This window comes from Ambystoma mexicanum, chromosome 6p (assembly GCF_040938575.1).
Source record: "Ambystoma mexicanum isolate Mex_15411 chromosome 6p, UKY_AmexF1_1, whole genome shotgun sequence".
Lineage (NCBI taxonomy): Eukaryota > Metazoa > Chordata > Amphibia > Caudata > Ambystomatidae > Ambystoma > Ambystoma mexicanum.
In genome coordinates, this window is record NC_090935.1 from 408283304 (window position 1) to 408309840 (window position 26537).

Genomic DNA, 26537 nt, shown 5'->3' on the forward strand with positions numbered 1-26537 from the left:
CCATCCAATCCTCCAACTGATTGGTTACGGGCAGGTGTCTTTTCCAGCCAATCGGATGGAGGATTGGACGGGACCCGGAAACGGCGCCAATGCAGTATTACAGCGTTTATTTTGCTTAAACCTTTATTATTTTTGGCCAGTTTGCCTTATGTTTTAGTCGCCCTAATTTAAAGGCAAACTGGCTAAAAAGAAAGTAAGCTGAAAAAATAGGAATACTGCTTTCAATCATGTGTCATTAATGACTCCGGATTGAAAGCAGTATTTTGCCAGGGCTCAAATTGAGGGTACAAGTGGGTGGAGGAAATCCACCCAATTTTTTCAGAGGGTGGACTCGGTCCCCCCAGCTAAAATGAGAAACATTGAAGGTCCTCTTTGAATTCATGAATTAGCACAGCCATCAGGTTTGCAGGCTGAACACCTCACCACTGCACTATATAACATCATGAAAAATAGCAAACAACTAAGGTGAAATGTCAAATTTCGGTACTGCAAGTTCTAGGGAAAACCTTTGTATTGTTTCTTGAAGCTTAAAACATGCACACATGTTAACATTTTCAAAAACATTATTTGAAGAAAATATTCTCTCTTGGTTTTGTGTATGTATTGCTTTTATGGAAGGAGAATGCCATGCATCCTATGCAATTCGGGTGGTTATGCATGTCCTTGGACATTCACATTTATTGCATTCCACTGTAAAGTGCAAACTGCAAACGTGTTTGTAATGAGGGCTCCAACAGCAGTTTACCTTCTTGACAGGTGGGCGGGGCGTGGGGCGGACCCGTGTGCAAATGGGCGGGGTCTTTTGTGACTGTGGGCGGGGAATGCATCTCAGGGTTTTGATTTTCTAATGTAGGACCAGGTATGTTCCAATGCTTGTCTGGGAATGTTCTGAAGAAACCATAAGCACCGAAATTCTCATAGTACTGAGATTCTCGTTCACTAAACTGTATACTTGCTGAATTGTTTTACATAAAATAATTGAAACGGATCGTTCAGTTTATCGTCCACCTGGTAAAAGTATTTTTTCTATATTCATCACTATCCATGAGCATGAACGTCCGTTACTTCCGGATGCTCTCAGCTCTCAAACGATCACGTGGAGTGTCGGTCACGTGAATGCAACCGTTACTGTCGGTGATATCAGCCTTGCAGGTATGACTGCAGAGACTGATGCTTTGCTGTTGGAGAGGGTGGAGCACTTGGAAGAAAGATGGAAGAGTCTGGAAGCAGCACCGAGGCTAGAGGGTGAGGCGTGGTTGCGTCTATTGGCTGCAAGGTGGGCTCTAGCTGCATAAAAAGGCGGGGCCTCTTCAGACCAAGGGGGCGGTACTTATTTCACCTCAGAGGCGGTCCCACGCAATTCGAATGTAGAGTAGGTATCCACTTTTCACGGTGGGCTGAGGGTAATTGTGCTTATTGCACATAATCCGTCCGCAAACAATTTGCATATACCGCTAATTTGCATAGCCCCACCCAGCACTTTAAATAGTCGTATTGCTCGTGCTGTGAAGCCTCCACTTTGCAGACACTTGTATTGGAATCAGAAACAAAAAGGGGTTACTTTCAATTAGTTTTTAACATTGTAGATAAGTACTTGCCCCAATTTAATGACAGTTCTTAAATTGACCGTGAATTTCCATTATTTTTACAAGTGAGCACCTTTTCTTATTTGTATTACTCCATAGACATGTGTATGAGTTTGTACTTTTGATTTACCTTTTAATTAAGGTTGGGGCGTGCTGGGATTGCAATGGCGTGCATTGTGAACCTGGTCAAAAACTGTTCTTGTATCTTGCATTCACTATCAATTTATTGCCATATTGAAACATTGTTGAAATTTGTAATAATGGAGTTAACCAAATTGTAAACAGTTGTATACCTCGTTTCCGAGTGCATCTTTCTATTTATTTATCTATTATTTTCAGAAATGAGCATTACTTTTAACTGGGCCCCACCAATAACTGACTGCATGACATTTACCGTTGTTTTTTTCTGTTCTTGATGAGTGATGAGATACTTTTTTGCTGAGAAATCTGCCATCTGAAGAGGCCTCCGGAGTTCAAAGATCTGTGACTGAATAGAAGCTGACCTTCGTAATGCCACTGTTAGCACTTTATCAGTGTGGTGACTTACTTAGCCTGCATGGCTCACGGGTTTCCTGACACCTTTGCGGTCTCAAGCCTTTGCAATTTTACTGTGGCAACACCTGCTGGTCAGTTGGCAGCTAAGGATGTCTGGTTCTTGAAGGGAAGGAAGTGAGATGTCTCTATATTTGAGAATATACTTGCTGGCATGGGTGCCTACTTTTGATTTTCACCACAGTGGCAACCCAATGTGATGTCCACGTGACATGTGAACCGACAAGGTCAGGATAGAACCCGTGGGAAGGACGAAATAAAAGCGAGAAAGCCAGCCAAGGCAGTCTCCGCTCTGACACCGAAGCAGAGTGTGTATGTGTCTGTCATTTCTTTTGTTGCCCAGCCCGCAGGCCCCACCTGCCCCTCTGCTATCCCTCATCACACTGGTGGTGAAGTTAGAGAACCTGAGCCCACGCACTGCAACCCTCAACTGCCCTGCATCAGCTGTATCCTGAGCTCCAGGCACCCTTGGCCTGCAAACGCACTGCAGAGTCAAGCCTCCCCAGCACGGTGCATGGAACACAGCGAACACGCCCGAGCAAAGAAGTAAGTGAAGAAAGGTGCTGCGTGCCTGCGAGAATCATTTTTCTCGCTCTCCAGCCTGTTTGTCAGGAAACACTGTTTATGATACCCACAGGCCACCATGGGCTCCAAGAAGCACATCTTGCCCACACGTCACAACAATCGGACCACCAGCACACACTGGCTCACCTGAACTGCACAATTTGCATGCCAGCACGGCACAACACTACCACAGCAGTAGTTTTGGAGCCCGGACAGTCCACAAGCCAGCAGCCACAGACAGTGCTGCGGCCAGCCACACATATACAACATCAGTGACCAGACCCAACAGCCACCCGGCAAGGACGTCTCAGAAGGCGCTCTGCCCAGCGCATCGCATACACAGACTAACCCTGCGAAGAGCAGCCCCAGGCACACCCAGACAGACCTCCCTGAATCCACGTCATGGCAGAAGATTCAACGTTATCACCCAGGCAGCAGTACCAGAACTCAGACACTAGATACCACGCAAGGCACTTTCATGAAGCCGTTTGAGCCTTTTGGTCCCCGCTCAAGTCTCTGCTGGGAGCTATGGGTCCAGCAATTCGAACTGAGCCTAAAGGCATGTGACATCATGGCCAATGAGAAGAAGAAAACATTTTTATGCTCAACCTCGGCACAATGGCACTGAGACTATTTAACACACTCCCAAATAGAGGCACAGAAGACAACTATGAGACAGCGAAGGGTGTCCTCATGAGGAAATTCAAGCCCCAGATAAGCGTGTATTTTGAATGGTTCAAAATGAGCCAGGCCAGACAACGCCCACAGGAAAGCATCAACGACTTTGATGGTTGCTGATAGAGATGGCCAGCGTAGACAGCCTGACCGAGCCCGCGACACACGAAGAGGACGGGCCCGGGCAATCGAAAGAGAGGACACAGACAGCAGCAGCGGCAATGACGATCAGCCGAACTGAGAACAGTCCGCAAGTCGCTAAAATCGGTACCGCAAACCAAGGCATGAAAAAGCCCACATGATCTCAGCGGTCAAGCAGGCCCACGGAAAACACACTAGCAACAACAGATCACACTGCAGCTGCACCGTCACGGTAGGAGACATCCCGGTGACGATGATGATCGACATGGGAGCCACAGTGAATGTCATGCTGACCACACATTTCAACAAGATGGACCCCAGGCCACCCCTGCCGCGAAAAACTGTGCAACTATTCGAGTATGGATGCAAAAAGCTCCTCCCAGTCGTGGGGTACTTCAAGACCACTCTCTCACACACAATGAGAAGAGCTGCAGTACCTGCATCTATGTAGTTGACGCAGGAATCGAAACGTTACTTAGCTCCCCAACTGCCGAAAGGTTAGAATTAATACTGTTCACCTTCGCAATTCACTCCAGAGAAATTGACCACCGGCTAGCCAAGCACAGGAAGGTATTCCAATGCATTGGATGTCTGAAAGGGAGGACAGTTAAACTCCACATCGACCTCACGGTAGAACTAAACACAGTCCGACACCGGAGGGTCCCCTTCAACATGAGGGCAGCAGTGGAGGCAGAAATTAACAAGCTTGAACATCTACGAATAATCAAGAAGAACACTGGCCCCACACCCTGGGTATCCCCCATGGTCGTGACTGCAAAACCCAAACAGCCCCAAGCGGTGCGGATATGCATCGATATGCGCCTGCCAAACGTGGCAATTGGATGGGAAAGACACATAACACCAACCATAGATGAACTGATCGTGGACCTGACATGCGCAACCGTCTTCAGCAAGCTGGACTTAAGGTTGGGGTGCCACCAGATCCGTCTGGCAAAATATTCAAGGTATATCACAACCTTCTCATCACACCTGGGGCTGAGGTGATACCGTTGGCTTACTTTTGGACTCTTGTCTGCAGCAGAAGTATTCCAACATGAAATACAAAAAGTACTCCAGGACCTCCCCGGGGTCACGAATGTCAGCAATGACATCTTAGTGTATGGCAAAACAGAAAAAGAGCACAACAGCCGGATGGCTGCCACACTACAGTGACTGGAAGAGTCAGGGCTAACGTTCCACAAAGAAAAATGTGAATTTGGGAGGTCCACACTGGGTTTTTTAGGATATATCTTCAATGAGAAAGGAGTATTCCCCGGATCCCAGAAAAGTAGAAGATGTCAAAAATGCCCGAGCCCCCACCAACACCACTGAGATCTGCAGCTTCCTAGGCATGGCAACGTACTGCGGACGGTTCAACCCCGACCTGGCTACCATTGCCAACCCCCTACTAGAGCTCACAAAAAGATCAAGGACTCACTGTCCAGCAATGCCACCATGGCCTTCTTCGACACATCGCAAAAGACAGAACTACTAGTGGATGCCAGTCATGTTGGCCTCAGAGCAGTTTTCACCCAAACTGACGGAGACTGGACTGTTGTCCCCATTGCATTCCTCAGCCAAGCCCTCACTCCCACGGAGAGAAACTACGCGCACATAGAAAAAGAAAAAGATGCCCTTGCCATCATATGGGGGTGCCAACACTTTTCACGTATACATTCTGGGCCACCCCGTGACAGTACTAACAGACCACAAACCCCTGGTACCAATATTCAAAAGGTCAGTTCCACATCCCCCAGCCCCCAGGCAGGATCGAACGCTGGATGCAGTTACATCAATTCGACCTTGAAGTACAGTACCGAGCGGGAGTGGACAACCCCGCAGACTTCTTAACACGACACCCCCGACCAACCACGGCAACGGAATGTGAAGCGGCCAAGGAGACAGAAGAGCATGTATGCCAGATCATCGCCTGTGCCAAACCAAAGGCCATTAAGCTAAATGAAATCGTGGAAGAAACAGACACGGACCCTTGTCTCCAAAAGACCAAAGAAGCAATACCCACTGGAGAGTGGAAACCGTTCCTCTCGGCTGTCGCTCACTGGACAGTCCAAGCTCAGGAGATGATGCAATCCCTGTTCGGGATACGACACAAGCTGTCTGTGTCCCTGGAAGGCCTGATCCTCAAAGGGCATGGCATTGTGTTGCCCAATAACCTTCACAAGAGAGCGCTCCAGCTTGCGCATTAGGGGCACCAGGGCATTGTTTCCTCAAGTCACGAGTGTGGATGCCGCAAATACAACAGAAAGTCATGTTGAGGCCTTTACAGCATGCCTAGCCACCCGCAGACCATGACCACCACAGCCCATGGCCTGTCCCCCAAGAAGTGAGTGACGCTGGGACGCAGTGAGCCTAGACTTTTGTACTATCGCCAACGAGTCCTACCTCCTGGTAGCAGTAGGCGAATACACAAGGTACCCGGAAGTCGAGCGGGTCAACTCCACTGAGGTAACCGCTGTCACGACAGCGCTGGAGAAGATGTTCGCCATCCACGGCATACCATCGTGGATAAACAGCGACAACGGTCCTCCATTCACAAGCAAAGAGTTCAAACGCTTCATCAATGACATGGAAATCCGTCAGCACCATATAACACCATAATGGCCCCAGGTCAACAGCGACGCAGAACGATTTATGGCGTCTATCAACAAGTGAGTGAGGATCGCCAAGGACAAAAGATGCCCGTGGCTACCGGAACTATACCGGTTTCTTTGATTGTATTGGCAAACTCCTTACTCAGCCACCCAGGCCAGCCCAGCAGCCCTGATGTTTGGGGTACTCATTCAAGCAGGACTCCCCATCCACCACTCGTGGTGACCCCACCACAAGTGGACCTGGAGCAAATGGAATGGAGGAGACTGCAAGAGAAGACAACTCAAGAAGAGCAACACAGAGCCACCTCCAAGTAGGAGACACGGTACTCGTTAAGAACCGTACGCCAAGGGGAAAGATAGCCCCTCCCCTATGAGTCTCTCCCCTGGACCATTACCCACCAAGAACATGGGTTAGCCACAGCTATGCAAGGATACTCACTCTGGAGACAGCCGATACCCTCCACTCGACTCCAGGTGTATGTCCTGAATGGCATCTACAAACGTACGTGTGCCGGAGCACGTGAGACTGGCACCCTGGTGAACACCACCAACGATTACCTCACTGTTTGAAAAGTTCAGTTGCTTTATATGTTTGTTTGTCCAAGTTGGAGGGGGATGTGATGTCCACGTGACATGTGACCAATAAAGTCAGGACAAATCACGTGGGGAGGAGGAAATAAAAGAAAGCGAGAAAGCCTGCCAAGGCTCTGACACCGAAGCAGAGTGTGTGTGTGTCCCTCATTTCTTTCATTGCGCAGCTCACCCAGCACGCAGACCCCGCCTGCCCCTCTGACATCCCTCATCACACCCCCTCCTCGAATATGACCAAGCAATTGAGCTCGACCCCTTACCATGTCGAAACGTTGAACATTAGAGCATAGTTTATAGAAGGAATTCGAAAAAACCTAATGGATTTATAGGTTGATCTCAGCATGCAATATTTCAGCAGCTGTCTGCTAACCTGCTTTTACTTGCAGCTTTCTGCTTTAGAGACTGTCATTTACCCTTAAATAGTTCCACCTTGCAGGTGGATTCCTGATAACTGCTTAAGTAATTGGATTGGCAGCAGTGTGGTTCATGTGCATGGCAATAGTGTTTTATCTCCTGAAGAATTGACAATGTGTGCACTCTCAATTGGGAAGTACAGTCGGCCCTGAGAAATGGAAACATCTCTATGGGGGCCGAATGTAATTCCCCCCCACCCCCTTGTTACAGAAGTAAGTGGTCAGTTCCCCTCATTATCCCCTGTACTGCTTGCTAGCTTTAGTGTAAAAGCTGGGCATTCAACGCTTCCCATGTAAAATGGACACGCCCTCTTGAAGAATATTTTTTTTTTATAAACAAAGGTGTTAAAACATTAACCTCACAATAGAGGAGCTCCTTTCTTAACATTTTCCCAAACCCCACCTATTCCTTCCATGATGCACTAGTTAAATTTTTCTTGCCTTCAGCAAGAGCCCTGTTGCATTTCGTGGCAGTATGCTGCAACAGTGAATACCCATGCTCCGGTTTATGCGGCACAAGTAGAACTAGAAGAGCAGGCACACTGGGTGGGCCCTCCTGCGTGGAAAGGAGGAGTGTGGCACTACAAACACCTTGCCAGGTATTGGAGAACCTGGGCACGGAGTAGAACAAAAACAGCGTCCACCATGCTGAAAGGTGAGCAGCTGTCATGAACGAGCATCTCAGACAGCAATCCGTGCTAAAGGCCAAGCATCCAGACAGTGCAATCCACCCTAATGGGTATGCAAGTCAATACAGCGCTGGCGAGATTGTAGCGGGCGGACTGGTTTGATAGCTTTACAAGCCGGTACAAGTTCTCGGAATTACAAAGATGTGTGCGAAGCGATTGCACAAAAGAATTAAAAGAACATAAGATGACCATTGTGGGCATTTTAGGTTGGGTGATATGAACATAAGCTTGGGAGTATGTGCACTACAGGGTGTATGTATATTACACAACCAGCGGTAGCGGCCGTGTAGTTATTGTTAAGTTGCTCAACTCATAGGAAGAGCACCTTTTGGACAGCTTATGCATTTCGCTACCCCTGGACGAATACTTACCATACTTTGCAAAAAAAAAATATGGGCCTCTCTTCATTTTGCAAAGTTTGGTGAGGTTTCATGCAGGGGGGGGCAAACTTGTAGGGGGGTCAAAGAGACTCAGTGGAAAATAATTTGCTCACACCTACAGCCCAAACCACTGGACGGATCTTTACCAAATTTTCAGCCAGAGTGGCGGCTTGGTCCCTAAAGCGTGCTTTTGTAAATTTGGTGGAAATCCGTCCAGTATTTTTTAAAAAACAGGCACAATGCAGGGCCCGAAAAAAATCAGTGATATCTGGGTCTGCTCCGCAGATCCATTTCCCTGTTCGCTACGCGGACAGGACTCTGATTGGTCCGGAGGGCCACGTGATGTCCACAGACATACGACGCGCCTGCTGATTGGCTGGAGGGAGGTGTGATGTGTGTCATATTTTTCTGAAACGCCCACCATGTTGTATCTGCGGATAGTGGGGTGGGGAACAGGGCTGGGAAACATGTTTTGGGGCATTTGGTGTTGGGAAGAGGGGCTGGGAAGGGTCGGCGGAGGGAAAGATGGTTGATATAATGTATTTGTTTAGGTGGAAGAAGACCGTATGGTGTCCGCCCAAGGGCCTGTCCGGGGACTACCGCGGACAGCTTGTCTTGTGAATGCAGGGAGGCTTCTTTAGGGTAGGTGAGTGGAATGTAGGTGATATGACAATGTTTGTATAGGTTATAGATGGCCCATGCATCCAATAATCTAGGCACTGGCACTACTGCAGTGTAATATGGCCATACCACCAAGAATATATCCACAAGTATTGCAGTAGGTAGTGTTTGATGGGCAGTTGGAGAAAAGTGTGGCTTATTTGGTGATTGCAAGAGGGCTTCTTAGAGTAGGAGAATGGAGTCTGGATTATATGGTGATATTGCCATAGGTCAAAATAGGATTGGCAATGTACTTTGATATCTGCAGATTTTGTTGGAATTGGGAAGTTAAGGGCAAATTGTTGTGTGGCCAGATTCTTGGCTGCATGACCATATTATGCTGTAGTGGTTGTGGCCACCCCGTAGACTCTTGGGTGCATGGATATAGGCCATGCACCCAAGAGTCTGCCCACTGGTTGTAAGTACTGTGATAGTATGTGTACAGACGTGGACAGTGCCTCGGGCGCCTGGCTTATGTGTGTGGGTTGTGGTCACTGGCCAGATTCTTGGGTGCATGGCTGTATTATGCTGTGATGGTTGTGGCTTGCCCCTAGACTCTTGGGAGGACATTCACCCAAGAGTCTGCCCACTGGTTGCAAGTACTGCAATAGTATGTGTCCAGAAGTGGACAAGGCCTCTGGCGGCTGGCCTGTGTGTGTGGGTTGTGGGCACCGGCCAGGTTCTTGGGTGTATGGCTGTATTATGCCGTATAAATTGGCTTTCACACAGACTCAGATACATTCAAAGCATTCTTCAAAACAACACACAGTAACCTGATGTGAACGTCATTCACAATTGTGCAGGGTTGTTTATGAGGACAATGTATGTATAAATCTATTAAACCCTTTGAATAAGACGTAATACCATGTTACATGTGGGATTGAACCCATGACCTTTTGTTATCTAAAGACAACAGTCATTAGGAACTGTTGAACCTAAGATAAAACATTAACACTTACTTATGGCCAACCACCAGAAGAGATGCAAATGATCTTTGCACCAACAATAACTCAACTTGAGAATAATATGTGAATAGCACCTCAAACCATGTCCATCTAGAGTCACAAGGGTTTAAGGAATTAGGATATAATGGGGGTGAGATTGTGCATAAGGAACCCAAAATACGTGTCTGGAATTTGAATAATTACCTAGTAATTATGGTAAAATTAACTACGACGCACAATGATAAAATTTGACAAATGAACAAGCCACAAAAGGAGCGATCTAATCATATGCTTTTTCTTTTTCTCTCTTTTTTTTTTTTAATATTCATTTTATCATGCCATGTTTACAAAATGTGACTTTTTTATCCCAACCCGAAACGTCCTCCCCTTCACCACTCCCTCATCTCGGCCATGTGAATATGATTATCTATTTTGTTCTATTTGTACAACCATATGTGCTAACACGATATTTGATTTTGTTCTGTCGTTTTATATGTTTGAAAAATTAGATGTGATTGTATGACATCAATTGCCCAGATTTGAAAAAGGCACAGGATGTGTTGAAACATGTGTTATCACAAAGGGCTATCGCACGGGAGTTGAATGACCAAGGAATAAAACAATTAAGACAAACCTAAAATTACCTCTGTGCCGCTGAGTCTGTGTGAAAGCCAATTTTTACATATTTATACCTAAGGTGAGGAGTTTGTCCTCTGTTTTCTTTCACACGCACGCGGCACCCAACAATGAGCAGTGAATGCAGTCGCAGGGCCCCCATAGTTGATATTTAGAAACCCTGCTATCCCCAAAAAACTGTATTATGCTGTGATGGTTGTGGCCTGGCCCTAGCCTCTTGGGTTTATGAGAGTCTGCCCATTAGTTGCAAGAACTGTAACAGTATGTGTACAGAAGTGTACTGGACCTTGGGCGCCGGGCTTATGTTTGTGGGTTGTGGCCACTGGCCAGATTCTTGGGTGCCTGACTGTATTATGCTGTGATGGTTGCGGCCAGCCACTAGACTCTTGGGAGCATGACCCAAGAGTCTGCACACTGGCTTGAAGTACTGTAATAGTTTGTCCACAGATGTGGACCGGGCCTCGGGTGGCTGGCTTATGTGTGTTGGTTGTGGCCACTGCCCAGATTGTTAGGTGCATGACTGTATGATGCTGTGGTGGTTGTGGCCTGCCCCAGGACTCTTGGTGCATGGCCAGAGTCTGGCCACTGGCTGCAAGTACTGTAATAGTCTGTGCAAGTACTGTAATAGTATGTGTACAGAAGTGGAATTTGGCTATTGGAAAAAAAAAAACATTACAATAATATGTGTACAGTAGTGTATAGACCAGGCCTTTGGGCAGACAGCTTATGTGGTGAGTGCAGGCAGGGTTCATTAGGTTAGGGGAGAGGAATGTAGATGATAGGAGGATGTTTGGATAGGATCAACATAGGCCATACTTAGAAGTATCTAGGTACTGGTATAATGACTGCACTATCATACGGCCATGCAACCAACACTTTACTCACAACTATTGCAGTAGCTTGTGTTTGGTGGCCAGTTGCAGAAACCTGTTTGGTCTTATTTAGTGACCGCATGAGGGATTCCTACAGTAGGGGAGTGGAGTCTGCATGCTATGATGATATTGGCATGGGAAAAAATAGGGTTGGTGGGCTACTTCAGTATGTGCAGATGGTGTTCAAATTGGGAAGATAAGGGTTAATTGTTGTGTGTGGGTTGTGGCAACTGGCCAGATTCTTGGGTGCATGGCCGTATTATGCTGTGGTGGTTGTGGCCAGGCGCTAGAGTTTGTCAAAGTGTATGTTGACAAACTGAATGTTTTCACGTGGATATGTCTGGAAGCCAACAACTGTACCAAGTGCTCCATTAACTAAACCTTGCTCCACGTCAAGGTTAAGATTTAGCATTACTCTACAGTTTAAACACAATGTTAACATTTTGACCAAACGAGCTGTGTTAGTCGGGCTATGGCTTGTTGACACATAGGCAGTGTCAGACAGTTTTTCTGTGGAGTTAATTTGCACTATTGGTTGCGTTTCTTTTTTCAAAATTGTTTCATTGAATTGTGCACAGCTTGCTAGGGTTGCCATTAAGGACATATATTTCACTGTTTTGTGTGCTAATTGTTCCATGACATACGCGGCAGATGTGTTATGCCTGTATAGCTCGTGGATGAGTTTACTATTTAAGATAGACTGTGCTTCCTTAGAAAGCAGACCAATCTGAATGCTTTTCAAAATGTTAGCATAGGTGAGGTCTGCAGACTGACGCATGTTTTGAGTTAGTTCTCTGTATTGGAAATGTGGCCAGAGATTTACATTTCCTATGCTGTCAAGTGTGTTACGCACAGTTTGTGTCCTAAGGTTTTAAAAATAGGTTCACCTTTCACTGGTGTTAATTGAAGAATATCTCCGAAAACAATAACGTGTTTTCCTCCAAAGAGTTCTTCGTTGTTTGTTTTAAGGACCTCTTGCAAACTGAGGTGAATCAAAACCAATATTAGGTTGGAGACCATGCTCACCTCATCTATTGGGAGCATTTACATTTGTTTCAGAATTCTGCGTAGCTCCATACCAGCATCTGTTGAAAGTTTGTAGTACTCTAATTTGTTTTGGTGTTCTACTGGAAGGAACAGCAATCGGTGTAAAGTAACACCACCTATGTTGTAGGCAGCTAAACCTGTGGGGGCTGTTACAACAGCTGAAAGCTTGTTGTTTGTCAATAATATTTGGAGGAACTTGCTGATGATTTTTATTAAGAATGTTTTGCCTGAACCAGCTCCACCACTTACATACAGGAGTACACGTTTATAATTTTGACAGCTACAAGTTTTTATTTGCGTGCTCCACACAATGTACAATTTCTTTAGTTACTTCCAGGAAAATGCTGCGTTGTTCATCATTGAGTTGTGATTTCAGTAGAGCAAAGTTTTCTTCAGATTCCTCATACTGACACATGGTGTTTTCTACTTCAGTCATGGCTAATTTTGCTTCATTTACTATGATTGGCTCTCCAAGTGGTTCTTGGCTTCCTGTAAGTGAAGGTTGACCGCCCTCAGGAGTGTCTACATTTAAGTTTGCTTAAACTTCTTCCTCTTGTTGGCGTTCATTGTCCAACATGTTTTTGTACTGCTTGAATTTCATATCTGTTATACTGCTTTCACTTGCATTGAAAGCATCTTCATAGAAGTCGTGGGTGTCCGATAAATCATCTTCTTTTCTCCATGGTTTAAAAAGTTGGAGTAGAGACATGTAGTAAAGTTCTCTATGTTGAGGAGTTTTAAATGATAGCTTCATATGATTAATCAGGCAGGGGTTGGTAAGTTTAACGAGGCTTCCTTCACAAGTTTCTACTACGTATTTACCTTTCTTTTAATCTGGTTTAATATTCTTGTATGAGAAAGTTTGGTCTATGTGGTATAGGCACATGGTTTCCAAAGCAGTACTCTTATTTGGGTAGTACGTGTCCAGTAAATTGTTTTTCAAAATGTCCTGGCTGTTGGGATCGTTTCTGGCTATTGTTTCTATGTCTTGGTATGATCTGAGCACTCTTTTTCTGGATGTAGCAGGACCAAGGTTTAGCCAGACTATGTTTTCAGATTTGCCATATAAGGCCAAGAGGCAGCACTAGGGTCCATGATGGCAAGAAGGCAAACTTAACATTAAGAAAAACATAATTGCCAGCACGCTGTCATGCGCTATGTGCGCCCTCCACCATGGCGCTTGTGGAATAGATGGCGGTTTATCTGCCATTGAATTGCCCAGTCTTTCACCTTTCGCTTCCGCATTTAGCGGTATAGTTGTTCTCTTCTTGTTTTGCTTTCCTTCTTAAGCTCCGTCCCTTCCGCTACACAGCACGTTGCAACCCTTCGCTTAGTGCTGTGGATGCCTGCGCTTACCCTTTTTTGCCTCTCGCTCGGCGTCCTGCCCTTTTTTTTCGGGTTACGTCCCGAATCCTTTCTCCCTCTGTCCTCGTTGCTTGCCTCCTTCTTACCGTAGCTTTCTCCTCCTTGACGGGCTCCGGTCTCGCTTCTCTTTTCCTCGCCTCCGGTTTTCTTTTTAGGCGGCCCCCCACCTTCCCTCTCCTCCTTCTCTTTACCTTTCTGCCTTTTCCTTCTTGCCTTTCTGTTTCTTCCTTTTTCTCCGGTCCTCTCCTCTGCCTTCTTGTCCTTCCTGTTCTTCTGTTCCGGTGGAAGTCTCTCACCCAGCTTGTGGATACTGCCTTTAACGCCTACCAACCATTGATATCTCCTTCTGCTTTCAAGACTTTGGTTCAGCACAGCTGCAGTCCAGACCCTCCGCTCAGTCAAGATCTCTCCAGCTACCTTCCTTCACAGACGCTGGAAACCGTCTACACTTCACCCGATCTACCAATAAGAGAGGTTTTTTTTAGCACCTGCTTTTTTCCTCTCGTTGGCCCCTCCGGGGGGAGGTCCCCTGTATCCCTGTCCAGTTAGGGTGCCAGGGTGGCTTTCACTCGGGGTCGGCCCTACCTCTACTCACGTAAAAAACCACAGAAGAGGAGAGAACCCAAGAGGAAGTCAACATCAGAAGAATCGGGTGAGGAGGAGTGGAATTTGGGAGAGCATGGGAAGTCTAGAGCTGACACACACCTAGGTCTTGGGGCCTGTACATATGCTCGTATATGTCAGAAATTGCTAATTGGGGGGTATACACAGCTAGCAAAAGCTATCAAGGAATCTGATGAACTTGCAAGCTCGGACGAAGTTTTTATCTGATCTGGCATATGATGGCATCAACTCATTAGCCCTTACCATGGGAGCAGTGGTGGCGGGCAGGCATCAACTCCATGAAAGTGACTGGCACATGGAAAATCATCAGAAAGGCAAAGCCTCGAAGATTCCATTTGAGGGGCGTATACTGTTTGGACATTCCCTGGAGAACAGGGTACACAAAGTCTTCAATGGGAAAAACATACTGGCAACTTACAGGAAGGCGTCTCTCAAGGTCAGACCTTTAGGCAAAAGAGCACTACCCCAGCAGGTAAAGCTGTCCCCCATCCTCCAACCCGAAATCCTGATGCCATGCCTGTGGGTGCAGTGCTCCTTTGGTTCTCAGAAGAACAGAGAAATCTTTCTTGTGACAAATGGGCGAACAACTAAATTCAATTTTATTTTGGTACAGAATACAGTTTTCAATGTGTCCAGAACCATTATGCAGTTTGGAACACTGCTACCCAGAAGAATTTAGAAAAGGCAGGCAATGATCGCTGGTAACCAGGAGCTATGGGACAAAAAGTAATAAGGCAGGTTTCCGGGAGAAGAAAGGAATCTCTGTTTCAATTCCATAATATTTTGGTGCTGGAATTGAGTGGGGAATTTCACTTCTACCTGGATCTAAAGAATCTGTACCAGTTTATTTCCTTGAATTTCATTAATGGAGATAATTATGATGATCAGAGACCATGATTTCCAGGTATCAGTAGATCGACAGGAAGCAACGTTTCTGAGTTTTGCGGTAGCTGGTTGCCATTGGCAGTTCAAGATGCTTCCATTTGGGCTTATTGTTGCACCATGTTTGGTCATCAACGTGTTAAGCACTGTGGGGGCGGTGCTGCACTTGGAAGTGATTCATGCCTTCTTTGTCTTGATGATTAGATGGTTCAAACAGCATCAATAAGCCAGCTGATGGCTCACACATAGAAGATGTGCAGGCAGCTAACATCTTTGGAGCTACTAATCCATCAGAGGTTTCAATTGGCGTCTGTAATGATTAGACATCACAAGTTAAGTACGGGTAAGCGGCAGATATTTATTAATGCAATTACAAATATAGGTTGATGGGGAAATAAAGAAAGGGAGCCCCGCTGACACCAGCCATGCTGTCTTCCACCAACTGCCATCTGGCCCATTCTCCTCGTGGAACCCTCGCTCATGCAGGGCTTACGAGACGTAGGATCGGCTCACGAGGAAGCCGACCCTACACATCCCCTCTTTTTCACAAAGACTCTCCAACAGGATTTCAACAATGAAACATGAATTTATCAAACATAGTCTCTGAGGTAAGCTGGTCCTCCCATTCCTGGAACTAGTTGACTGCAGAACCATAGCACCCTGTGAAGAAGGAACGGAAGATCCACTATCCCTTCCTCCGCTGCAAAACTCTCCATCTGAAGCACTTGGCAAGGAACTTAAACCCAAACTGTTGGAACGTCCCTTCTTCTCAATCATTACAAGTTCCACACTCTGTTGTCCTCGGTCTTAACTGCAAACCTGAACACCTCTTTCACTCTGATAGGGTCTGATCACTTACATACCCCAACCCGAAGAGCCAGGTTGGGGTATGTAAGTGATCTTTATCCTCACTGTGTCCCCAGTACATGGTGGCACTCTCCCTCACTCCCATCATACAACTCCTTGTTTCTCAACTGACTTCTTTCGATATTCTCTTTCACGCGTCCCAATCTCTCCTCTGACAATGCAGGCCACCCAACCATGGGGGAATGTTTTGCATTGGCTTTTGTCCCCCTACGGAGCTCGAATGGCGAAACGCCTGTGCTGCTGCGTGGATTGAACCTATGAGCCCTCACAACCTCTCATACAGCAACTTTCCAATTTTGCCCGTTCGCTCATGCCCACCTGATTGCCACCTTCAAAACCCTGTTAAAACACTCCACCACACCATTGGTTGTGGGTGGTAAATGGCACTGGTTTTGTGTGAGATAGTATGCATGCAGCAATAGTCGCACCATTGTTTCGATCTGAATTGAGTGATATGATATGGCATTAATAACGCACCTATACACAAGTCAAGGCGTGGCAAGGGAGGGGAAACAGAGGGAGGACAAAAAACAATGATCTTACTAGGCCTAGTGACCTTCAGATCGCGGGGGTGCGGGGAGGGGTGATGTGCCGGGGGCAGCGAGGGATGATGGACAAGTGCAGCACAATGAAAACAGGAAAACAACAAGTAGTGCAGCCAACGGGTGGCAAGTGCGAGTGTTAGAAGTGCAAACAACAAGTGCCTGATAAGTGCAGGAGCGGGGACTGCAGGGTTACAGATACAGACCCAAGTGCAGGGGGTGCCAAGAGGCAGTGTGGGTATGCAGCTAGACAGGCAGGGAACTGGGCCTGAGTTCAGAGGGATGCCAGGTGACCAGCCCATGTAACAACCAGGAGATGATCGGGGAGAGGAAGAGAGAAGGCAGAAGCTAAGAGGAAGGTCTTGAGGTGCTCCGCTAGTTGCAGAGAGGCAGGGAGGCTGTTCCAGAGGGAGGCACAAACCGAAGAAAGAGATCTGCTCCCAACTCGTTGCTTGGAGAGAAGCTACTGACTCTCAAGGAGGTGGAGGAGCAAAGAGCTCGAATAGGAAGATATGATATTTTGGTAGAGAGATTTGGAAGTATGGCGGTCCCAGGCCCCAGAAAGCCTTGTGGCTGATGCAGAGGGTCTTGAACTTGATCGTTGCCACCACTGGGAGCCAATGGAGAGATTTCAGTGCTGGAGTGATACGATCCCTGGGCTTGAGGTCAAGAACAAGTCTTGCAGTCCTGTTCTGAATGAGTTGTAGAGGACAGAGAGTAGAGGCAGGTAGATTTAGAAAGAGGTTGTTGCAGTAGTCCAGCCTAGAGAGAACCAGAGCTCTGGAGACTGTGAGCTTCTAGGGGGAAGTGAGCAAGAGAGGAATACCTCTGAGGAGGTGCAGCTGGTAGTTTGACTTCTTAGAGACATCAGAGACGTGAGGATAGATGGAGAGTGTGGAGTCGAAGATGACCCAGAGGTTCTTAGCCTCACAGGTAGGAGTAGGAAGAGGGCCCAGAGTGGACGGCCAGAGAGTGAGAGGAAAGGAAGGCGCTGGTGAGCGGATGAGGAGGATCTCCGACTTACTGGCTTTGGCAGCACACCACTCTTGGATTGCGGACAGACAATCCGGGATGAGCGAGGGAGAAGAGGCGGTTGAGGGGAGCCTAAAAGCGAGCGGGGTGTCATCCACAAAGCACTGAATGTTTTTTTTTTTTTAAACTTTTATTTTTATCGACGGAGGTTCACAAGGTACAAACATCAAGGCAGCAAGCATATGAATCATATACAACATGGAGGTGCTTACAGGCTACCTTATCAACATTACAGCAGTGACTACAATGTTTTGCGAATGAAGGAGGAGAGCTGAGGAGATCATGATGCAGGAGTGGTGGCCGGGGACAGACAGGACTCCGACCCAGCCTCGGACTGAATATTGAGATATGTGTTAAATTCTTTCCAAATGTTCTTGGGACGAGACTGGGCCGGCAGCATAGTCAAGTAGTCCTCCTCGCAGTTACGTGACCAAGTAAGCAGGCCCAACCATCTCTGCGGGGTCGGGGGAGAGTGGCACCCCCAACTCTGGAGTATACACTTCTTGGCAATCATACAACTTATATTTAAAAACTTTTTCAGGCGTTTAGTTTCCTCAGTGCTCCAAACCCCAAATAGGACTGCCAGAGGATCGGGATCAATAGTGGTCTCAATTACTGCACTAAGTGTCTTTAGGACCCCGTCCCAAAAATTGAACAAGTTCTGGCAGGTCCAGAACATATGTAGATGATCAGCGTCCGCGGCCCCGCACCGTGGGCAGAGGTGCACCTCCAAACGAGCGAACCCCGAAGTCCTGCGTGGTGTATAATACAGCCTATTAAGGAGCTTATATTGCATGGCCCGAAAGCGGAAGTTGAGAGAAACTTTTTGGGTTTGGAGACACATGCTCTCCCATAGCTCATCAGTTATTTCTAGGCCCAGTTCGTCTGCCCATTTGTTGCGCGCTCCGAGGACCGGAGTAGCGGGAACGTCTTGCAGGATATGATATAGTGATGAGATGACGCCTCGTGCACCGCCCGAGTTAGTAATGTACGCTATTGCCGGGTTATCAGGGGGCTCATCAGGGAAAGAGGGCCACCTAGAGCGGAACGCAGCGCGGAGCCTGTAGTACTGAAGAGTTTCTAAGGGGGATCTAGTGTGACCCGGCCTCCAAGTCTGGGGGTCTATGAATTTACCCTCTGGATAGAAGTCCGACAGTGCCCTATATCCCAGAGCCTCCCAGTGGCGGGCCAAGGCAGCATCCAGCGTGGGCTCTAACCCGGAACAGGCCCATGCGGGCAGCCACTTGTAGTACGGGGAGATCCCATCAGATGGGCCTAGTATGCGTGTCCAGGCAAACACGGTAGCTGCGACGGGATCAACTGGGGAGTCCGGGGCGTAGTGTCGCTGTAGCACTAGGGACATTAAATTAATGCCAGCGGTTGCCAACCGTTCCAGCTTAACATGAGGGCGCACTGGGGCGCCAGGGTACCAGTGAGTGGCATATTGGGCTTGGGCCGCAATCAAGTATGTAGCAAAGTCAGGAGCAGCAATACCCCCCCGTCTGTATGAGAGTGCCATGTCAGTCCACTTCTTGCGGACCGCACCTAAGTGCCAGAGGAATTGTGCGCAGAGTGTGTGCAACTTAGTGAAGTATGCCCTCCCAGGCCAAACGGGTATGTTACTAAAGGTGTAAAGGAGCTTGGGGAGCAGAATCATTTTAATCAGTGACAGCCGACCCGCAACGGATAACGGAAGAGTGCGCCACCGTGAGATTTTGGCCTCAACTATCAGCGCTACCGCAGAGTAATTCTCAGTGAGTAGGGTGGGTTTAGTAAGGGATACTTGTACACCCAGGTATTTAATGCCATCAGGGGCCCAGCGCAGGGGATATTCGGAGACGGGCTGTATGGTGGATTTAGTGAGCGGGAAGATCTCTGACTTGGAATAGTTAATTGTAAAACCGGAATGGGTGCCAATGCGGGTGACATCTCTCAATATGGGATTGAGGTGAGTTGTGGGATCTCTGATATAGAGTAGGACGTCGTCTGCGTATAGGGATATAATTTCAGGCTCCTCTATCAATCTTATTCCCTTATGAGAGTGTCTTGAGCGGACATAGTCCGCCATTGGTTCTATCACTAATGCGAAGAGAATTGGGGAGAAGGGGCAGCCCTGGCAGGTGCCTCTGAATAACGTGAAAATCTCGGATGTTAGTGAGTTAACTCGAACCCGCGCAACGGGGGAGGTGTATAATAGTCTAATAAACCCTATCATGTTGGGGCCAACACCCATTATCTCGAGGACCAGCCACATGTATTTCCAGGAGACCATGTCAAAGGCTTTCTGGGCGTCCAACGTAACCACTACAGCCTGGGCGTTCTGATCTATGCGGGACATGACATTGAACAATCTCCTGATATTGTGGGAGGTGGACCTGCCCGGGACGAAGCCCGCTTGGTCCTCGTGCACCAGGTGCGTCATGGTTGGCAAAAAGCGATTGGCAATGATCTTGGCAAAGATCTTTGTGTCAAGGTTCATGAGAGAGAGAGGTCTGTATGACCCGCATTCATCTTCAGCCTTACCCGGTTTGAGCAGCACCGTGATGACCGCTTCACGCATGGAGGAGGGGAGGATGGAGGCCTGGAGGGCCTCGTTCCATACCTCAAGCAGCCGAGGGGCCAGAATAGCTATGTGCTCCTGGTAAAAGTCTGCGGTGAGCCCATCCGGGCCAGGTGCTTTGCCTTTAGGCAAGTCAGAGATGGACGACACTATCTCGTCTAGCGTGATTGGGGAGTCTAGCTGGTCCCTGGTCTGTTGGGAAATCTCTGTAGTGGGGATCTGCTCAAGGAGCTCGCGCATACGTTGCTCAGTGTGTTCTGCGGGTCGGGAGTAGAGGGAGCTATAAAATTCAGTGAATGTGTCTAGTATTTCCCGGTCCGCCCACTTAACCTCACCATTACGATCTTTAATAGAAGAGATCTGTGTTCGGCCCGCCTCCCCTCTTACAAGTGTCGCGAGCATTTTCCCAGGCCTGTCGCCCTCCCCATACCTCCTGGCGGCCTGAGGGCGGCTGAAGTAACGGACTTCGGAGGTGGCCAGTGTGTTATATACCTGAAGTTCGTCAGAGATTTGGGCAAGAATGGTGGGGTCGGATCCGGTAGTGTTGCGCTGCTCGAGTTGTTTCAGTTTGATCTCAGATTGCCCCAGAGCAGCCCTGATGGCCCTCAGTACCCCGGCCTCCCGAGAGATGGACATGCCCCTTATGTATACCTTAAAGGCCTCCCATCTGATTGCGGCAGCCGTGTCTCGAAGTAAGTTAAGTTCAAAGAACGACCCGATATCAGCTAGTATTTCGGACTTAAACACGATGTCTTTTAGGGCTTCGGACTTAAAGCGCCAAGTGCTGGCTGTTGGAGCAGGAGTACCCAGTCTTAGGGACAGTGTGATTGGAGCGTGATCCGACAGCGTGCGGGCCAGGATGTCCGCACCCTCCACTCCGCCCATTACCTCGCTGGAGGCCAAGAACAGATCTATCCTGGACGAGCTGTCGTGCACCGATGAGTAGTAGGTGTATTCCCGCTCCTGGGGATGGAGGGTCCTCCAAGCGTCACAAATACTGAGCGACTGCATATGGCTCCGCAGCCTACGCGCCGCGCGAGACAATGCTCTGGGGCCCGTGGCAGTTCTGTCCAGAACAGTGTCCAATATGAGGTTCAGGTCCCCTCCCCATATAATATGCACCCCCACAAAGCCCAGAAGTATGGTGGCTATTGTGTCAAAGAATTCCGGAGAGTCCACGTTGGGACAGTAGGTGTTAACAAGCAGATATTCCCTGTTGGCTAGTGTGCAGTGTAGTATAACGTAGCGGCCTTCGGGGTCAATGTAGCTTTTATGCAGCCCAAACTTAATCGATTTGTGAATAATCGTGAGAACACCCCTTGATTGCGTGGAATAGGAGGTGTAGAATCTGGCGGGACCCCATGCTGGGGCCACTGCCCTTGGTATAAGTCCATTGGAGTGTGTCTCCTGTAGGAGCAGGATCTTACAGTTATGCCTGTTGGCATACGCCATGATCTTGCGGGCTTTGGTGTGGTTGCTCAACCCCCGGACGTTCCAGGACATTATGACAGTAGACATTTCAGTGGTAGCCATCCCCATCAACAATCTCCCTCCCTAATGAACATCCCAACACCAATGACCGTGTGAGCTCCCCAAGTAAAAATAGCATGTGTGCTTGTGCCACCTCAGAATGCACCTCGCGAAACCTCGTATGCCTTTTTGAGAAACAACCCCATTTCCACCCCCCACCCGCACCACTAAACATGAATCAGCAGTGTAAACATCACCCGCCCCAAAAAGCGCGCAGATGGGCCAACACCAACCTGGCCCGCACTTCCCCATGGCCCAACAGGGGCCAAACCATAGCAACAAAACGTAAGAGAACAGTGCAATCGCAATGGGGTGCGCTGTTGCCACGCACTAGCACGCTTAGAGCCAAGTGGCTCTGTTGCAGAACGAACAGTGGCAATGGACTCATAACGCAAGTCCCGACCCGCAGGGCGGGATGTCGGGGCTCGCGCACAAGCCTCTGCGGTTCTCGTAACTACCACAACAGTGTCAAGTCACATATCCTCCCCCCCCTGTGTCCCAGAGAGGGGAATTGGGCCAGTCTCAAAGAGGTAAAAGACCTGCCGCTGTGCAGTTAGAAGAGGAAGAAGAACAATGGGGCATCAGAATATTGTTACATTGGCTTCTCGTAAAGCATCATAAATGTCCCCAGAAGGATGGGTGCCTGAGCACCGTGGCCAGGGCAATCAGTAGATACGTAGGCCAACCCAGGGGGGAGCTGGCCCCAGATTAAGTATCCGGCTCACAAGCAAGCGCAACGCCAACAGCAAATGGCAGGATAGAGTGTCTCATCGTGGCCAGCCTCCTGGGCATACCACGAAACAGCGTGTACTGAGCGAGGCCCAGCTCTGCGGCATGCAAAGTGTTCGGATGATAGCGGGACCAGTCACAGCCCCCAGGACATCCAGCCACCGAGGGAGACCGGAGTAAAGGACAGTTCCCAGCAATGTGAGAGATAAGTGGCCAGTACCAACAGTTCGCGGCCGAACCCCGCCACAGGCGAGCGCCGCTAGGAGCCAGGGCGACCCGGTGAGCCGAGCAGTGTAAACAGTGATAACTTGTAATTACAGAATCAACAAATGCAGCCAATATCCCCACTCCATGACACTCAATTAACTTTCGTCGGCGATGGCAACTCCAGGGCCCTGAAGCGGTATCTGCATCTCAATAAATTTTACCGCCTCGTCAGGGATGGTGAAGAAATGGAGTTTGCCCATGTGGGTGATTTTGAGTCTAGCAGGAAATAGAATGGCATATGGGACTTTGCGCTCCCTGAGCATCTTCTTAACGCCAAGGAACTGACGCCTCTCCTGCTGCACAGCCATTGAGAAATCCGGGAAAATTCTAATAGTATTGGCCTCCAACCGCAACTCCCCCTTCTCCCGTGGTAGGCGGAGGATGAGGTCTCTGTCACGATAATTGAGAATCTTGGCTATGATGGGCCTGGGGCTATCTCCAGGCCTGGGACGCGGAGACAGGGCCCGGTGGGCCCGCTCGACCGTGAAGTAGGGGGAAAGGTCAGGATCACCAAGCAAGTCCTTGAGAAGACGTTCAACCGCCTCCTCCATTCGACCCTTCAGGGCAGTCTCCGGTACCCCAATAATGCGCAGGTTGTTTCTGCGAGAGCGGGATTCTAAGTCGTCGCATTTTGCCTTTACATTCTTCATGTCGCGTGATAAGGTAGCCACAGTATCTTGTAGTGTGTGTATCTCATCCTCATTAGTGGATATACGGTTTTCGGCCTCCGTGATTCTGGAGCCAGCTTGATCGACGCGTGTTTTAAGTGAGGCCACGTTAGCATTGATGTCGTCAAGCTTTTCATGAAAGGAGGCAAAGTTTTTGGCCATCGATTCCATCATGGCAGTAAGATCAGGAGCCGCAGCCACGGGACACGGGTCGGCGTCGGGTTCCTCGGGTGCAGTTGACGCGTGGCCCACTTCAGATCGGGGGACCGCCTTTGTAAATTTGTCCGTGGCCCCCTTCTTGCGCCACTCTAGGAGCGATTCGACATGATCCGGATCGGGAATCAGAGTGGGAGATGCCGAGATGAGATTAGCCAGTTACGGGCGTGAAGGAGGCAGCCAAACCGGTCCGGATTGATCCAGCGAGGAGACCATACGTATGGAAGGCCCAACTATATACTTGGTGTAGGGCCTACCAGAGGGACCAGAACCCCCCCAGTGCAGTTCCGGCTGGGGTCTCCGCTCACGGGAGCAGCTTATAGTCCAGCAGAGATTGGGGAGACAAGGAGGTGGAGTATGGAGGACGGGGTCAACCGTATGTGTAGGTGGGGTGCTGTGCAGCCAGTGAGCGCGGTCCGGTGCAGTGTAGTTGTGCCGCCTGAGGTGAGACTGATTGGGGCAGAAGCATCGGAGGTCTGCCAACGTGGGCCGCCGGGCGCGATGCAGGTCACCCTCCCAGCAGGATGAGTTGTAGTGTTCCGGGGCAGTGCACTGGAAGAGGAGGGCCCCCACCGGGAGGGCCGCGCACCACCAAGCAGATGAGGCCCACCGGCAGAATGAGCAATGCGTGGGGAGTCCAGGCCTCAGCAGGCCACCCGGAGTGCAGGGAGAAGCGGAAAGAACGCGGGAGACAAAGATGGCGGCAGCTCCAGCACTCACCTCCGGCTCGCCGCGTCCGCCAGCCACTCCAACCCCAGGCCGGGCCGCCACAGCGATCACAGAGGAAGGGGCCGCCGATCCGTGGGCCACCTCCAGGAGTCGCGTCGGCAGTGGGCGCAGGGCTCTGGCGCGGGAGCACCTCTCGCGGGCCCGCACCACCGATCCTGAGCGGGAAGGGCGGGCCGGCGAAGATGAAGGGGCACCAGTCTGCAACGAGGAGGGGCCGCGTCCGGGACCCAGGCACAGGTTAGCGGCGCTGGAGACGGCGGCCGGCACCCATCCGGGCCGCGGAGCACTCAGGAAATGCCGAACGGCCCAGGGCCATGCCGGCGCAGGCGAGGTAAGAAGGCGGATCAGGGCACCCGATGTCCGATTTCCTCCGGGATTCGGCGTGCGGGAAGGGCACAGCAGCAGGAGTACGTGAACCGAAGCAGGGCCACCGGATCAGCTGCAGAACCGCAGATGTAAGCGGATAGGCGGCGGCTAGGCGCGGAGCTCAAACACTAGGCAGCCATCTTGCAGGCTTCTAAACAGCGCCCCCCCCAAAGCACTGAATGTTTGAGCAGAGAGAAGCTATGCGGTGGGCGAGAGGTGCCAGGTATTGGTTGAACGGCCAAGGAGGAAGATCAGACCCCTGGGGAACACCACAGGTAGAGGGAGAGATAGAGAAGAGGAAGGACTCGGGTTGGACCTGGGAGGGTCGAACAGAGAGAAAGGAGGTCAGCCAGGCCAGGGCCTAAACACTGATACCCAGGTTATCACAGAGCCAGTTGAGCAAGATGGCATGGTTGACGGTATCAAAAGCAGAAGAGAGATCGAGGAGAGTGAGGACAGAGGGATGGTTGGTGTCAAGGTTTGAGAGCAGGCCATCACGGATGTTCGGGAGAGCAGTTTCTGTTCTTCTGGCCGCTCTGAAGCCAGACTGATGGTCATGGACACAACCAACACATTCAGAGTGAAGGTTAAGCTGGGAAATAGCCAGCTTTTCCAAGAGTTTGCCCAGTAAAGAAGTAATGGAGATCAGGTGATAGTTAGCCAGACATGAGGGGTCGGCTGAGGGTTTCTTAAGAAAAGGGTGCATAAGGGAGTGCTTCAGGGGGGAAGGGACGATTCCAGTGGTGAAGGAGTTTTTGCCGAAATTGGCAAAGGCTGGAGCGAGGGTATCAGTATGGTCCTTGTTGGTTTTGGATGAACAGGGAAGAACCTGTTTTGACAAGACCAACATAGATCGGACTTGTCTAGAAACCTTGTCAGGGGTGAACAAAGGAAAGGAAGAGGAGGGAGGAGGAGAGGCGGCCACAGGAATTCCAGAGGTAGAGGAAAGAGTAGAGGAAGGAGGAGGAGCGGAAGAGAAGGGGGACAGGATGTCCTGGGTTTTAGAGATGAAATATGAAGTCAAGGCTATGCTGAGGGACTGGGAGGGAATAGGAGAGGTAGAGACTGCAGCAGGATTAACCAGCTCCTTGCAGATTTAAAAGAGTTCGACCGAGTTGTTAGATGCCGCAGATACGCAGGCTTGGATATGAGCTCTCTTCTTAGGACCTCATCACGAGTTAGGCGCTGGCTATTATCCCTACCGCCAAACCTCCCTGGCGCTATTAGCGCCGGTTCACAGGTTTTGCGGAACGGTAAGTCCCCATTGGGCCCATTCGGGAATTTCCCATTCTCCATTGGGCCCAATGGGGAATGTTCGGCACTTATCGCCGGCGGTATTACTGCAGGCGGTAATAGCGTCGTAAATCGGCAAAATGGTGGCAGATTTCCCCCAGCTCAGAGCTGCGGGAAAATCTGCCAAGCCCGTGATTTGACGGACCCTTAAATGCGGCGGTAATAGCGTTACCGCCACATTTAAGGGTTACCACCAAACTCATGATGAGGCCCTTAGTGTGGACAGAGAGTCGGTACTGCCTTTGGAGCAGGCGGCAGGCCAGTTTGTCAGAGGGTGCACAAGATGCCCGCTATTTCCTCTCAGCCACCCTACACTCGCGTTTAAGGCTGACGAGGTCGTACCAAGAGTTGCGCTTGGCTTTGGGCTTCAAGCGGATCCTCCAAGTACATCAAGCATGTCAGAGATAGACGAATGGAACTTGGAAAGGGCTGTGTCAGGATGTGAGTCAGCCAGGGGTGGAGGAGGGGGAGAGAAAGGGGCGGCGGAAGCCTCAACTGACGCACG

General features: G+C 49.4%; 1 protein-coding gene across 3 annotated transcripts in view; it reads left to right on the forward strand.

Annotated features, from left to right (window-relative positions):
* Positions 1–1088: 1088 nt before the first annotated feature.
* Positions 1089–26537, forward strand: part of RIMOC1 (RAB7A interacting MON1-CCZ1 complex subunit 1) — a 517747-nt gene continuing 492298 nt past the window's right edge. The window contains exon 1 of one of the 3 annotated variants that reach the window (XM_069627205.1): positions 1089–1245. In XM_069627205.1, coding sequence (XP_069483306.1) covers positions 1155–1245 — 91 coding nt within the window. In that variant the 5' untranslated portion in view covers positions 1089–1154. Of the gene's footprint in view, positions 1368–26537 lie in introns of all 3 variants that reach the window. The other 2 variants (XM_069627207.1, XM_069627206.1) reach the window with 2 other exon arrangements.